This window comes from Triturus cristatus, chromosome 2_2 (genome assembly GCF_964204655.1).
Source record: "Triturus cristatus chromosome 2_2, aTriCri1.1, whole genome shotgun sequence".
NCBI lineage: Eukaryota > Metazoa > Chordata > Amphibia > Caudata > Salamandridae > Triturus > Triturus cristatus.
The window spans coordinates 1138960136-1138977353 of NC_140582.1; the positions used below are offsets into that span (position 1 = coordinate 1138960136).

General features: G+C 44.8%; 1 protein-coding gene across 3 annotated transcripts in view; it reads right to left on the minus strand.

The window, feature by feature from the left end:
- Window positions 1-200: 200 nt before the first annotated feature.
- The window catches only part of MAVS (mitochondrial antiviral signaling protein), a 217810-nt gene continuing 200792 nt past the window's right edge, over window positions 201-17218 (minus strand). For all 3 annotated transcript variants that reach the window (XM_085642676.1, XM_085642675.1, XM_085642674.1), the window contains one exon: window positions 201-6674. In XM_085642676.1, coding sequence (XP_085498802.1) covers window positions 5841-6674 — 834 coding nt within the window. In that variant the 3' untranslated portion in view covers window positions 201-5840. The remainder of the gene's footprint in view (window positions 6675-17218) is intronic.

The window sequence follows — 17218 nt, forward strand, 5'->3', positions numbered from 1 at the left end:
GCAGCATTGCCTCCCCAGTTGGAATGGTGACTGCAGCAACGTCAAAATCCTAATCTGGGAGGGATTCAGCAGCATTGCCTCCCCAGTTGGAATGGTGACTGCAGTGATGCCAAAATCCAAATCTGGGATGAATTCGGCAGCATTGCTTCCCCAGTTGGAATGGTGACTGCAGCAGCGTCAAAATCCCAATCTGGGATACATTTTCTTTTGTTTAAATATCTTTATTGGTCTTTTCTGATTTTATCGTTTCTGATATCACATTACATTTCAGGAGAATTTGAAACAGTATCTAGATTTATATGATACAAATCACAGAAAACACTATGCATATCAACAATGTGGTACAATAGTGGGAGTACAATCCACAGTGACATATACATGCCTCTCCAAAAGGTGCTTTCTAGTAGATCGCTGTGTGCTACATCTTGTGTGCACTGCTGCATTACAGTTGCCAACCCTCATTCAAGATCACATGCGCCCTATTCTAACACATCAGGTTATCACCAATCTGTCGGTGCCTGGCACACATGGTGTTGGCGTATACAGAAAGTATTAGGGCATGGTCATTTCAACACAGGAATAAGATAGTTGTGTAACGCAAAGAGAAGAAGGACAATGGAAAGTGCCAATAAGACATATTTTCTCTAGTCTGCAAAGAAAATTAAACAATATATTAAAGAAACTGCAATTGAAAAGATACAAATATATTAAACGTAGCATGACTGGGTAGAGGAATGCATATTCGGTATCGTACAATATGGTGGCTCGCCAGAGTAGGGCCTTGACCTATGTGAGTGGTAAAGGTCGCTGCCGCATTAGTGGCTGGTCAGGGCCAGGGGAATCTCCTTTAACGGACTTGGGCTATTTGTGGGTCACAATGCTTCGCGCTTCTAATGTAAAATACCACATCCATCGTAGCTCAGGATCCCTAGTGTGTATGTTGCAAATTAACAGACTGGTCATCATCACCCTCTCCATTACCACCGCATGTGAAGGCTGTGAGTAGTGTGTCCCAATATTACGCTATGTGGTATTTGCGGAGCCCCGCTGTTTCCTCTCTGTGCAATGTTGTACTTTCCGCCTGTGCCCATATCGTGAGTGATCTTTTCCAGCTGATTATCTCTGGGGGGGGGGTCTGTGTGCTTCTCTTAGTAATTAAGCGCTTCGCAGCTATCAACCCCAAGTCCCGAAATCTTGACGTGACTCTGTTCTTTTTGGATCTGGCATAAATCCCTAAAATGCAAATTTCTCATGTAAGCGGCAGGGGTGTGTCCGTGCATAGTGCAAGGGCCGTGGCTACTTCTTGCCAGTAAATTTGGAGGGAAGTGCAGGACCATAGCAAGTGGAACAGATCCGCGTTAAGCTGCCAGCATCGTGGGCATGCAGAAGTGGCGATGTTAAAATATCTGTTAATCTTGTCGGTGGAAAGGTAAGCTCTCTGTACGATGTACGTTTGTATGAGTTTAAATTTAGAGCTTCTCGGTACCTACGTAGAGCCAGCCAGGACGGCGTCCCAGTCCTTATCAGTCCAGGGCTGGCCTCTGTCTGTTACCCAGCGGGTATCCCAATCTGGGATACATATGGCAATATTGCCTCCCCAGTTGGAATGATGACTGCGGCAACGTCAAAATCCCAATGTGGGATGAATTCGGCACCATTGTCTCACCAGTTGGAATGGTGACTGCGGCAATGTCAAAATCCCAATGTGGGATGACTTCGGCAGCATTGCCTCCCCAGTTGGAATGGTGACTGCGGCAACATCAAAATCCCAATCTGGGATGCATATGGCAGTTTTGCCTCCCCAGATGGTATGGTGACTGCAGCAACGTCAAAATCCCAATCTGGGATGCATATGGCAGTATTGCCTCCCCAGTTGGAATGGTGACTGCAGCAACGCCAAAATCCCAATCTGGGATGAGTTCGACAGTATTGCCTCCCCAGTTGGAATGGTGACTGCAGCAACGCCAAAATCCCAATCTGGGATGAGTTCGACAGTATTGCCTCCCCAGTTGGAATGGTGACTGCAGCAACGCCAAACTCCCAATCTGGGATGCATATGGCAGTATTTCCACCCCAATTTGAATGGTGACGCTAACCACTACCGGACACACTTAGATGGATATTACTCGCTACCTGCTCAGACAATGAATGAGACTCCAGTCACCATCCGCATATCATGGCAGATGGAAATAATACATAGACTCCGGGAAGGGGTAGGTGTTGACCAATAGGGAATGACCTGTTCTGTCATATCAACATACCTTAGTTCATGCCAATAGCGGCTCAATGGTTTATAATGAATACAGGAACCATGGGAGCTCGTTCTGGATGCCAGCAACAGAACTGATCTGTGGGGGTCTTGTACAGTTCTTAGAAGGAATGCACTTGTAGTAAGCCAGAGAAGATATTATTTACTTTTGTGAACCACAGTATTTAGTAATAAAACAAACTGCTTATTACTTTTTGTAAGTTCTGGCCTTTCTCACTATACCTAGTAGGAAATAAAAACACATATAAACACTCAGATAAGAGGATTTTCTTCTTAGGCAAGCCCAAATTGTAAAGAGTGAGCCATACTACTTCAAGGAAGTACATGTTTGCTGTGGACTGCCCAACATGTTCATATATTAAGTATATAACAACCAGCAGGCACCATTGGATGACTGAGAGCAAAGAACAAACCATTTTTTCCTCGAGGAGACAAAAGGGCCAACAGAGCAAGTAGCAGCGCCTAACATAGCACTAAGCGACTGCTACATTTTTATCACCTCCTTTCCAATTTCTGGAGAAGAGGGGCACATGAACTCTCCCTTTGCATCCATCCAGAGAAAGAGTGCTTATTCCATTCAGGAGGCACACTAACTACATTAGGCTCACTGTCTGGAAACAAACAAATAGTGGTGATACCAATGAGTAGTCGTTTTTCCATTTTGGAGGTAAACCACTTGGCCTCTTCAGGTGGGGTGTCAGTATACTGCATGAACCGCGACCCAAAGACCAGATCCGGTGCTCAAGAACACATGCACATGGTTGCTTTTTACATCTGGGTTCGGCAGTGAAAACGTCAAACAGGCCTACTGTTAATAATATACATAGTGGGGGCTTGGGGCCACTCCTTCCAACCGAAGGCTTTCTTTGACTTGTAGCTTTCAGCCACTGGCCTTTGTAAATCATGTCCTGGCAAAGTCCAGTGGAGTACTCATGACTCACCTAATGCATATTGGCTGTTTGGGAGTATCCTTCCTCACACATTTGAGTGCATGCATTGAACGTGCTCTCTCTGTTCACTCCTACTGGCTCCACTCCTTGTATCTCGCTCTAATATGTCAATGCTGCTTCCTTCGGTACATTATTCCCAGATCTATTGGCTTTGCCAATGCATGTTATTTGTTGATGTAAACAAACGTTGTGGGTGTATCTTCATGGATCAGTAGTATTTTGCCTAAAAGTGATGAGAGAATGACATTCAATGCCAACACAATAGTCTTGCGCTCCAAGATCTTTCCATGGAAGAGATTGTTCAAGGGCTCCTTTGGAGTGCCCTAAAGGTATTTAAAGGAATCCATAGTAATAGCTAATTCAGACAGTGAGACATGCAGTTCCAAGAACCACCCTAAAAAGTATAACCGCGCCATCCAAAACATTGGGACCAGAAGGGGCCGATTTCTATCTTCCTAATGATGCTGCGGTGATTCATGTGCATTCTGCCAGGGCCACATGAATTTAAGATGGAATGGTCCTAACATTCTCTGGAGGTGTGACTGTGCATTCAGAAATGCACCCCAGCCTACCTGATTACCATAAACATCTATGAGCAACTGCAACAGTGTGTCTAAACAACTGTAGTGAAAGATGTAGTTGAGTTGAAATCAGGTGAGATTTTGGCACAATGATCAAGATGTATAGGTAGAACAGCAGATAGAGAACCTCGTGCAGGAAATAGATTGCTTCCTGGGAGAATGAGACATTTTCAATGATCTAGGCGTGAACACAAATGAATAAAATAACATCAGATGCAGGCCGAAACCACCACATTAGTGATTATTGGAGGCCAAAGAAGTGAGCCTTTTACTGATTTGTATTTACTACCTTTATATGGTATTTTTATAAACAATTAACCTATCCGGGAGAGCACAGGAGATCTGATTTAGATAACATGAGCCATATGCAGGATTTACAGAGGCTTTCAGGGACATTTACATCGCAAGGGCATGCTAGTTACATCAAAGTGTAGTGGGAGTTAAGGCGTGCGAAAGAAGATTAGACTCTGAGTGGGAGGAAGACGCAGAAATATTGTTCTTGAGGGGCTAGTATTCCTGTCCCCCACAAACCTGCTGAAAGTCCCTGTGAGGCTGCCAGTATCAATAAATATGCATTCCAGGAGTTGATGATGCCAAGCTACTTCTGTATCAGTAGAAAAAAAAGACAAGACCCAGATGTCTTACTTTGATAACTGTCTGGGAAGAAACAAAAGGAGCAGATGGGTGTCCTGTACAGAATGTAGATCTTCATTCCCCTTGTTCACAGCAAAGAAGCATGAGCAACAAGCCTACATGGCCACTGGATAAATGAAGGAACCAACTCCTAAAGATCTGGTTTCTTACAGAAGGTCCAGAGTCATTCAGTGCAAACAAGATGTCCACTGTGGGCATGGCCAGCTACACCAGGCCAGGCACAAGAAAGTCAAAGCAGTGGCATCCTGCCCAATGGCAAAGCTGGCTTTTAAGCAGAGGGGCAAAATAAGCATATAAGACCACATGACCACTTACTAAAAAGATTGGAGTTAAAGACCAATATTAGGCATTGTTAGATAGAGTTCTGAACTGACAGCTTATCGATGGGGAGAGAAACAAGGAAACATACTTGTTTGAGCATGAAGGATGTCCAGCAATATACCGTTTGCTGCGATCAGCCACGTTTACAAAATAACAATGTAATGGTTTTAACTTTAGTGCATATCGTATTTTATGTTTTGTTCTACATAAAAAGAGAGATTTCAGAATCCATGCCAAACATATATACTATAAAAAGAAGCATAAGTAACGCATGTTCCATTCTGAGGCACGCGGTGTTTAAGGCAGGTTTTATAAACAAAATAGTGCAAGGTAATGTATTTGCTTCTGATAGAATAAACAATTAAACTGAATGTGTACCATTATCTTTAAAAGCCTATTGATAATGTTTGAAAACAACTACCCAAAACAGCAAGTATCTTAATGAAAAGAGGTTTGATTTTCAGTTTTAGTCAGCCTTCCATTCTTGGTGGAAGAGAGAGCCAACAGTTATCTTGATTATCAGTACAATGGATTCATCTGCCTAACTCACCACACTTTGGCAGACACTGGGCAGCAGTCAAGCCACAGTCTGAGGCCCTCAGTCCCTGTATGGCACAGTCCCAGGGACTAACTGCAAACCCACAAGAAACTGATATTTCGGGGCATGGTACTTTACGAGGTTTGCAATCTACGCATCATTCTGAGTTGTGAACCTTAGAGTGGGCGATAATGAACTAGTTGATTATTGTTCATCCCTTGTCACAAAGCATGACCACGTAATTATACCTGGTGAAAATCATGTTGGTAAAAATGCGTGGTGTGAGCAATTACCGGTCAAGTTAGAACCGAGATTCTGGTGCAGACCGGATTATGCAAAAGAATCAGAATTGCAGAGTCTTGGATTACAGCTTAAGTCTATAAAACTTAAGTTCAACCCTGATGTGTTTGATTGGTCTGATTTAAGTGTGTGTCCTGGTCTCTGCTCTCTGCAGCTATCCCCTTTGGTACTTTGCTCTTTCTAGCTGAGGGAAGTGGGGGAGGTGGTGCCTGTGTTTTATATTCGTTTCACTGCTTTTGTTGTGTTTTGTACAGTAAGAAGATCCCAACAATTGCAAACATAATAGCGGGAAAGACCACGTGCAGTAAAGGTATGTTGTCCTTTGCTCCATCATTATTACTTCGAGAGTTAGGGCCTCCAGAAGGAGAAAAGTTCTCCGTATTGTTGGCATGCAAATTATCAACGGTGGGATTGCCTTCATATTCAAACTGATATCTCCTAACGTCTCCTATACTATTTCCATCATCAAAAGTTTCAGAAGCGTCAGTTGGATGAGTAGAGTTGGCTGCAACATCGCTTCGACTGCGAGAAACTCTTTCTTCTACACCGGTTCTTCCCCACATCGCTGAAGGTGAAGAGGAATAGTCATCTTCTTCTGGCTCATTGACTTTTGGAGGCAGGGACTCCGTCTCGCTTGAGCTGTCGCTTATCATAAGTGGATCATCTCTATCTGTGTACAAGCTGGAGCCCAAATCACTGCTACTCGCATCTGGTGCATGTTGGTTAAACGGAGCGTGTCGACGTGTTGGATCTTCTGCAGCCGGTGGTCGGCGACTGGATGGGGTACCACGTGAAGTGACATCAGTGCTTCCACTAAGGGCAAGCCGAGATTCATGCAGGGATGATCTGGTAGATTCTTCACCACTTGCAGGATTCTGATCTGTTCTTACTTGCGAGTCGAGGACACCTGGCTTACTAAAATGCTCCTCCTCCTCCTGGCCACTACCTCTGTTTACTTCTGACCTTGTTGCTTGCCTTTCATCCCTGTAATTTCCAGTTCCAGTTTCATTTCTCGGCGTTTGAGTCCTCTCCGGCTCCGGTGGATGTTTTCCTCTCGTTTCCTTTAAAGATAAAATATATTTAAAATTTTGATTGTTTCATAATGATTTAAATATAAAATAAAAAGATGGTTCAGATCAGGCATGTCTAATCTAAACAACTACTATCTGGAAGACTACAATGTTTGAAGTATAAAGTAATGTATGCAATTCATTATTTATGTATGTAAAATTGACTCAAAATCCAGTTATTATTTTTCTCTTCTATTACAAGACTGCAGTGATGCACAAAAATGGCTTTTGGCTGCTGTAGTGTCACCCAGGGAAGGGGACACCAGTTCTCCCCGGGCCATCTGGGTCTCTAAATACCTGTACGCAGCTGTGGACTGCTGGACAGTATTAGTAACCCTTCTCCACAGCCCTAAAGGGGGTAAGGGAATGAAGCAGGTGTTCAGCATCACCATCTATGGCCTTTCCAGTCAGCTGCATGACTGTGCAGAACTGGGCCTGACAGGAAATTGTCTCTGTGCTGACAGTGGCTCTGCCAGAGCTGCTGTCAGAACAAAGCTGCCTCTCTACTCCATGACAGAACAGAGAGCAACACCCAGGACAGGGGTTTGAGTGAAGGGTCAGTGGGAGGTAGGGTAGGGTTACAGGATGCCAGGTACTTTAATATATATTTGTCAAGTCGTTTGTACAGTGGCGAATGAGGAAAGGTGGCAGGAGCTCCAATATGTTTTTTGCATTGTTTTTATCCAAAAAGGGAGAAAGGACTCTCAGAGGGAATGCAGATTAGAACACTAGAGAGGACAGAGAGTTGAGGCAATGCTGTGCATTGACCCCAATGATGCATCCACCACTGGGTAGCTGATCTATGATGTCACTTGGAACCCTTTGGAGGAAGACAACCCTGTTATTATCAGTTATTCTTCTATATTATACCCAAAGTTAAATGGTCACGTCGGGGGGGGGGAGGAGGGGGGGAAGGGGCAGGGCGTTCGTTAGCCTATCAGGACTCTAAGGTGTGGAGCTCCTTACCGGAACAGCTAAGACAATGTCCCTCACCATTGGTTTTTAGAAGACAGCTGTTCTGAGATGCTGGCTCTGCTGGTTGCCTGCCTGATGTTTAGCGCCGGAGCTGTGCGCTTTATAAACTCTTAAAATAAAATAAATAAATGAATATATATTATAATGTCTATGTTATTTCTTTGTAGGATTTTGCATATATACAACATACATTTCAATACTAATATTTTTAAAGTCTAAAAATTCAGTTTATGCACAATTTCCAACAAAGAAACAAACTAGAAAGTTTCTCCACCATTTGCTAGTGATTTCCCAGTTACCTAGGTCTCTTTCCAGTATATCATGCCCGCGCTTAATGGTGGGGTATACAAAGAGCATAGAGCCGTTCTCCCGTGAATCGCCTGGTTCTTTACATTATAGAGAATAAAAAAAAAAGGAAAGGAAATGGAAGGGTGAGAAGGACTTAAGCAACAAACAATATAATCTTGGGGAACCCTATAGATGATCTCATGAGCCAAGCATTCTGGACTTTATTGGCTGATATGGGGCAGCTACATCCAATAGGAGACCTGCCCTTCTACTGCAACGTAATACTGAAGTATTTCCAATTCCAGGGATTAGAGACAACTGCTCTGTGAATCTGACGTCACATAAACAAGCCCTACCACAGCTGCAGAAGATTCAGGAAGAAGGACATAACTAATAGGAAAGTCCCAGGGGTACACAAGTGATGCACCTGACATTTTAAAAAGAATACAGATGCCTTAGGTGACATACACAATATGAACAACATGAACCAGCACGAGTGTGCAAATCATATCATAAATGCTTTTAGGGGTAGAACTAAGGAGGGATAAGGGTGGGGGGGGGATAGAGGGATGAGGCGGGAGGCATAAGGGTCTATGGAAAAGGAGGATGACAAAGGGAGAGGGCGTGAAGAGAGGAGAGGTGAGGAGGGAGCAGACAGTGAAGGATATTTGCCCAGGACAGCAGAGCCCTTGGAGACACCACATCACACAGTAATTGGAAGGTCTCATGAGGGACCTGCGAGGGCTCCAGGAAAATGGACCAGAGCCTCTGGATCAGCTCTAGATTGTCCTGCAGTTTGTAAATAAGTCATTCGTAAGAGGCCACTTTGTACTTTATAATGAGCCATTCGTAATGCGTGGGTACCTTTCGGTGCAGCTGCAAATCAATATCTGGAATGTTCAATATGTTTGCAGCGGTTTGGATAGAGTAATTAGAAAATCTGCTTTGCAGGGTCTCCACCCCTACTCTCTGACTGGAAAGCTGACCTGGACTGGTGCCTGCAGGCAGAAAAGATAAGTCTACCAAAGTAGGGGCTGACCGAAGAAGTGGGAAAAGATCTGAGGAGCATAGCAAGTCTATAGGGGGTTTTCATGTTGATGGAGAGGGTGGATGCAGGGTTTGGGTCTGGTTCAGGGGCGTAACACAGGCCCCCCGCAGTTGCCATGGTACGGGGGCCCGAGCTGCAGGGGGCCCCCTCGGCACTGTACTCAAGCCTGAGAGCTCTGGATTAAAGCTGGAGCGGAAGGCCCCTCTGTCTACCTTGCAGGGGGACCCCTCAAATTTCGTTACGCCACTGGTCTGGTTCATGGGCCGCACAAGGGCTCTCGTAGTTTTTATTGCTCTACTGCTCTACGAGGTTGGTCTCTGTCATTTTTAATGTTGGTACTGTTATTCAACATGTTCAGATGTGCATTCTTCTGTACTGAGCATATTTGCAATAAAAAGATTTGAAAAAAAAAGAAAATCTGTTTTATTGCCTATTAGGGCACAGGCTGATCAAAATATTAGTGGCATATTTTGCACCTTTACGTTTGCACAGACAAAGCAGTCGTCATCATTTAGCCAAGTATTTATGACTGTAACTAGGAGAGTTTTATGTATTACTATTGCACCTTCTGTTTTTTACTGTGCTTTAGTTTGCTTTTAGGTGCTTTGCCTATGTCTTTGGTCAGGAACCTTGTTCTGCTCCTATCTCACAGCTTTATTTGGGGCATTCACTGTCAGTGCCAAGGCTTGGTTGTTCATTGGCTGACGGAGGCAACCTTCTATGACACTCTGTGGTCTGTAGAATTAACAAGGTAACTGGTCCAGCAGACGCTGGACATGCTGCAAAAAACCGGGCCTATAGTGGCTTGACTACAACTCCCAGAATTCTTGAGTGCAACAGACATCTTGGGTGGGCCCAGAGCCATGTGCTCAGTGTTCTACAGAAGAAAAGTTTTCTGAAAAGCACCATGTAGTGAATGAGCCACTTTTGTGGTCTGACACCCTATGATGACCCTCAACCACCACCATGTTAACTGATTTTAAGTGTGTTATGTTACCCTAGCCTTAATGTAGGATGGGTTTGCATATGCCTGCTTCTCTTCTGTCCTGTAATCTTGCTGTCTTTTAGTAGAATGGTCTTGCCAAGAATAGAAGGTATGGGATGTTGAGGTGCAGTGTTGTGGATGATGGTGCACACATGTGCTCAATGTTGGATACTGAGGGATTAAGTGTATAATGTTATTTGTGTTAGGTGAATTATGACTTTGACGTGGTCTAATGTCATCCTGCCTTCTGACTTTACCTTGCTTCAAACTTTTCTGTGTGCACAGTGGTGCTTGTAAGTTGTGTGGATGAGAATTATAGGTGCTGACTATTGCCTTTGACATGGTTTCATGTTATCCTTGCTTTTCTGATTCCATCTTGCTTTGGGCCTTTGTGTGCATGGCTTAACTAACTCCATTTTTCATGACTGAAGCTATTTTCTGTGCCTGCACGAAACTGCAGAGGTGGGGAGGGCATGTTTTGCTCTTCTCACTTTACTGACTAGAGAGAACTGGTTCCTATCAGAGGAATGTACATGGTCTGTCTCGGAGCCATACCAAAGGCCTGATCAACCGATGCAGTGGCTTTGGAGCAGGCTGGTACGGGCTCTCATGAGAACGAGGGGGCGAGGCTTGCTAGAAGCTTCGTTGTGTTTGAATTTGTATTAAAAAGGGGAGCCTACACTGGCCTGGTGGAAGTTCACGCCGTGGAGCAGACGTGTTGGCACGGAAGAGTAGGGGCTGGTGTCACCTCTGAGCGTTCACCCGGATCAAGCAATGGACTCCCCTTGAGCGAAGTGGGGTGAAATGATGGAGCAGGAGGTGAGGTGTCTCTGCTACTAACTGTATCTTGATTCTTTACTGATTCTTTCCTTTCCTTCTTATTTTCTGATTCTTATATCCATACATATATGTTTGCCTTGATTGTGTTTCAATCATACTATTGATATGTAAGAGTCTGCCATGATCAATATATATATTCGGCCTGCCCGTGATTGAAGTATTGTGTTAATAAATGTATATATTCCATATGTTTGAATTCGTCTTTTCCTTGAAGCAAGAGGTGTGGACTCTTCTTGGCCAAGTATTCTGTTGTAGAAGGATGGGTGAATTCCCTTCTAGCAGGTAATTGTGTTATAGGAAGTTGTTCTACACCTGGCAAGTGATGTGCAAAGTATATCTCGCTCTAGAGAAGTGTTGTGTGTGTTACCTTGTTCTACAGGAGACTCATGCGTATATTGTTTTCTTGCCTTGCCTTTGGGGGAGTGTTGAAAGTTTGCCCACCTTAGGAAGTGCTGTGTATATGTTATATTCCATAAGTTTGGAACTGATATTCTCTCCCTGGGAAAGTGCCTTGGTCCAGGGGAGATCTGAGAATTCATTACATTTTGGCGTAGTCGGCAGGATGTGAACGTTGATTTAAAAGGGGAAGAAATAGGTTTTTTAGAAATTGAAAGCAGACTCTTAGATATCAATTGATTTATTTGCATGGGGGTAGCCCATATGACGTGCTGGCTCGTGAAGTGAGCTAATAGTGCTGAGTTAGAATTGGTGTTTGTGTGTTTAAGTGTTTTATAAAAAAGTGCTTATAAGTAGCTTGCTACGTTAGGCAGAAAGGGCTGGATCCCTTTCTAGTGTTTGTTAAGGAATGCATATAAAATGTTTTCAGTTGCAAAGTGAATGTAAAATATCAGGGCATAACCCTGAAACGTGGGACTCCTCTGAGATTACAGACTCCGGAGATGCGATGAAGGGTGTTAATCAGCAGGAGATTAATGACATTTTTGACAGAGACAGCGGTATTATTTTAAATGTGTTGGTTAATATGCATCAACAATGTGAGCATTTGCAAAAAGAACGTAGTGAGTTGAAAACAGAGCAAGTTGATGCCCAGTTTGAAAATATATCTTTGAAGACAGAATTAAACGTGTACCAGGCTCTGAAGCTGTTTACTTTGACCAGCCAGAATGATTCAGATGTGATAAATGTAACAGAGAATACAGTCAGACTACAAGCTACACAGACGGTTTTAATTAATTCTTCTGAGGAGGTTTTTCAGCCAGAAAGGAATGTGCAGGGTGGTAAACAGACAAGTGTTTTAGACTTAACGATCACCTGTTGCGTACATAGATTAGACATGACAGTGAATGATACCTTTTGCTTCAAAAGAGAAATGCAACAATATGATTTTGAATGTGAACAGCAGCAGATTGGGTACAATAATTCTGATATGTGGTCACTTCAGAAATATGAAAATGTATTTTGTGAGTTAATTGAAGAGCAATGTGCCCTTTTTAGTTACAGGGAAGTGCAGGGTAAGAAGAGATCACTTTTAAATTCAGATGCTGGACAAATGCAGATGATTCTGTGCTTTTGCGCACCAAAAGATACTGGACAAAACAGAATTGGAGAAACTGTGATTTGCCTATGGGAGATTGCAATGGTTATTAAGTGGCATGTACAGACAGAAAAACAGTTTGCACAGGATTTAATAGAAGGTCCAGAGGTGGAGTTTGAAACACAAGATTTCCAAGTGAAGGTGCCCCATGTTACAAAGGAAATTCATTTGAAACAGTACAGAATGCCAGATGGGCGTGAAGGGATCAGTGAGATCATTCAGGGCTTGATAGATGCAGAGGTGGTGACCCTAATCACAAATGCTTGGAATGGTTTTGTGCAGCCTGTGTGCAAATGTGATAATTCTTGGCGCATGACAGTTGATTATTGCGAATTGGACAAACATATACCTTCTTTGACTGATGCTGTCCCAGATATTGTTACAGAAGTAGCATGGTACTTGGTATGTGACTTTTGATATTGCCAATGTTGTTTTTTTTTTTCTTTTTGATCAGTTTAGTTTGTTTTGTCTTTTTCATGAGGTGGTAGACTAATGACAGTTAAGAATTTGCTTGAATTAGTTAGACAGAATGGTGGAGCATTTTCAGATTAAAGAATGTGAAGTCTTGCTGGAGGTCAGGAGTGGTTAAAGCTGTTTTTCCTCTCAGACATGTAAAGAGTTGTTCTGGGAGTGGGTGGCACGTAGAAATCTGGTGCAGGAGGAGAAATTAAATACACAATCTGTATTTTAGTGATGGTGAAGTGCTTGCGTCTTTGAGATGGATGTTTGGGAGGCTTGCAGTGAGATCATCCAGCAACGCTGAGAAGAGTTCGGGCTTTCTGTGAAGTCTGAGGAGGAATTCCTACGGGAGGGGTCATCCCAGCTCCTCGCCCCAGTAGACAAGACAGCTTCTTGGAGATAGATGTTTGGGAGGCTTCCAAAGGCACAGGTTTCCTTTCCACCCCAATGAGGAGAGTCGCAGAGCAGATAGGAGCAGGCGAAAGTTAGCAGGAGTGCAGGGCACTTCGGCCTTGGAGGAGATAAGGTGAGAGCTAAAGGCAGCATAGAAGTCTCTGCTTGTTATGTTTGGCAAGGGGCTAGTTGGTGTCCGCAGAGATTTTGTGAAGGGGGGCAGCACCTGTGAGGGGTGCAGTGAGAGAAGGAGACTACCCCAGCCCTTCTTGCTGTGTAAAGAAAAAGAGAGATTTTACCAAGAATTCAGAGGCTAAAGCGTTGGTAGAATTCTTTTATAATTCACCAAAGCTAGAGGAGAGCTATGTAGACAGAAATGAAAATATTGTACTTTCAGAAATGCAAGATGGAAAAAGTGTGCTTTTGAAAAATGTTTTTTGCAAGAAGAGTGATGCTTGTTTCTTTTTCAGATTCGCCCAGTCCCCCTGTGTGAGTGGGACTCCCTTCCCCAGTGTGAGTGGGGCCCTCCCTCTCCCACCCTCCCCTTCCCCCCCCCAAGCCTGGAGTTATCGCCAGACCAGACGATGGCGGCTGATGTCATGTGGCTGATGGAGGCCGATGTCCTGTAGCTGATTGGACTGGATGGGGTCCTACTTTGTCAAGGAGATACAGATGAAGATAGATGCCAGAGAGCTGTGTCCTACACAGATGAGGGTTGAGCAGAGTGTGCTGCGATTGGAACGGTTTCCTTTACGTGAGATTGACTTTACATGCATGAGGGCTGTGTGTCTTTCACACAGGGAACTGCTTGTGTAAAAGTGAAGAAGAGGGAACTACAGGATGTGCTTTGAACTGTGAACTGTTTATCAACGTGCAGTTCAGATGCGATGGGAGAAGGCCGTGTGTTTTTTCACACAGAAGGACTGTTTTTGTTTTTAGGGATGGAGACCAATAGAGATGCTTTCCCGCAATTAGAGTAGATATTTTCTGAGTTAGAGACTGAAGAGAAAAAAAAACCTGTTGCTGTTGCTACAATATGAGTTTGGCAGTAGAGTTTACAGTTTAGCCATTAGAGGCATTAGGAGCATTCAAAAGTTTGATGCATTTTTTTTGTGTATCCATTCAACATATATCCAGATATCTGTGTGCTATTTCTAGATGCACCTGAGTTATTGCTTTTACATGTATTTAGGGAATGCAGTCTTTATTTGCTCTAAAGTGATTATCATGTACTTTTGATGAGTTTTTCAGTTTTGCAATGTAGTATTTCGATCATAGTTGCTTTTTAGTCATGATTTGTTTTGAATTATATGTTTTTGTGTAGCCACTGCGGCACAAGAGTTTCTGTTTCAACATGTGCTTTTTAGTAGTTGTGTCTTTCAATTTAGAAATGTGGTTTAAAATGGTTTTGCTTTTAATTGAGATATGCAGTGCTTCAATGATAGTTTTGTTTTTCAGTTATGAAATACAGTTGCTATTTGCTTTGCAATGGTTCCATTTTGCAGTTAAAAGATGGAGTGCTTCACTTGTAGTTGTGCCTTTAGTTAAGAGATTTTGTTTTTGGTATATGTGAATGGTGATGACCGAGGGTCATGGGGTGCAATGTAGTGAATGAGCCACTTTTGTGGTCTGACACCCTATGATGACCCTCAACCACCACCATGTTAACTGATTTTTTTTTTTTTTAAACCTTTATTACAAAATTCAAGAGATATACAAGTATGGGCCTACAACCTTCAGGCCGGCCGCTAGTAGACAGCGAGACCATAAAACACATTTATAAACACAAGCGAGAAACAGTAAAAGTCCCACAAATCAAGAATATATCATATGCGGCTACTTTGCCCAAACATCCCAAATAGCGGTTTCATTTTAAATGAAGAACGAAAAACAAACCCACAAGGCAGCAAGAGTCTAGGCAACATTATGTGCTCCCCTCGGGAGGACCCTACCAACCTACAAGAATGGGAGGGGGGAAGGGCAGGGGCAGAGACAAAGAGGTCACGAGAACATAGAATAAAGGGAATGTGCAGACTAGGGAGACAGGGCCGCCGCCAAGTCGGGCGTTAGTGGCGGGGTACAGATCCCGCCGTGGTAGGAGTTCCAGGGGCCCCACACCTTTACCCATTTCCCAGGCTTGCCTCTCGCCACATACACTACCTTTTCTCGAAACATACACCAATCCATATTTTCCTTCCATACCGAAATCGTTGGTGACCTCTGGGAGCCCCACAATTGTGCTATATCACGCTTGGCCACCATATATCCCAGTGTCACCCACCACGTTTGCGTCACCGTGTAATCAGTCGGCTCCCACACATTCAACAAACATCTCCTGGCCTCGGGGAATAACGCAACATGCGTGACCGCTTGCAACACCGCATGTACACCACTCCAGAATCGAGCCACCTCCGGACATTCCCACAAAATGTGGAAGAAGGTCCCTAACAAGCCACACCCACGCTTACACATCCCATCCACCGCATATCCCATACGCATCAGACCCGGTCCCGTAACGTAGACCCTGTGGAGTATTTTGAGCTGGACGAAACGAAGGCGGGCCGGTATGGCCACCTCTTTCGGGGAGGCCACCGCAGATACCCAATCCTCGTCATCCAGCTCCAATCCATCAGCAACCCATGCTTCACGAAGGCCGGCCAGCAATCCCGATCGATCGTTGATGAGCTTTTTATAGATCAATGAGATAGTGCCATCCGGTACATGCCCATCCAGCACTCTATCTTCCAAAGGAGAGCACTCCGGGATGGACGCTACCTCCGGGAATACGGAACACAACGCGTGACGAACCTGCACATACCGGAAGTACTCCCTGTCCTGCAACTGGTATTCCGTTTGCAGCACATCAAACGCTTTTAATCCCTTCTTCGTCCAAAGGTCGCCCACCCTGCTGATGCCAATCATGTCCCACTTCTCGAAGCCTTTCGTGGTCCACAAACAACCCAGTCGCTCAGATGCATACAATGGCGTCGCCCGGGTCAACCGATCCTTCCACCCCATCGCCGAGTTTGCCGCATGCCACACCCGTACCGCGACCCGTGTCGGACCCGTCAAACGTGCGTCGAGCGAGCTAGAGTAGAGCGCACAGTTGTAGTCGCCACCCGGCAACAACAATTTGTCCATTTCAAAAGCTGGATTAAGGGCGGGTCCATAGAGCCCGTGGTTTATAGCAGCCAGCTGGGAGGCCCAGTAATAACGTTTGATGTCGGGGAGGGCGACCCCCCCATCGTACCACGGGAGCCTCAGTTTCGCGAGGGCAATCCGCGGCCTCCCATCCCAAAACAGTTGGCGTTGCAGACCCTCCACCTCCCGAAAGTAGCTAGCCGGAACGACATCCATAGTGTTTTGTAACGCATATAAAAACCGTGGCAACGACATCATCTTAAACAGCGCCGACCGGCCAAGCGGCGAGAGCGGCAAGCGCCTCCAACGCGCCACATCGGCCTTCAAACGCTGGAGGGGGGGGGGGAGTAGGTTCTGCGTGTATCGGGCCGCAGAGTCCAGGGTAATAAAGATACCCAAATACTTAAATCCCTGCTGAGCAACCTGGATAGGACAACCCCGCGGGGGGATAGGAGCCTCCCCTGAGAGGACATACACACAGGACTTAGCCCAGTTGATGACTAGGCCGTAGTTACGGCCAAAGGAACACAACACATCCACTAACACGATCAACGATTCACGTGGGGAAGCAAGATACAAAAGAATATCGTCCGCGTAGAGAGAGACTCGATCCTCATACTCAGGAGTCCATCGGAGCCCACGAATCGAAGGGTGCCACCGCAGCCACTCCGCCAGGGGCTCCAAGGCGAGCGCAAAGAGGAGAGGTGACAGCGGGCAACCCTGCCGCGTGCCCTGCCCAATTCAAAGGGAGCCGACACTCTACCATTCACCACCACCTGCGCCAGCGGTCCGGAATACAACAATTTCACCCAGCCAATGAATCCCGGGCCAAACCCAAACTTCTCCAGTGT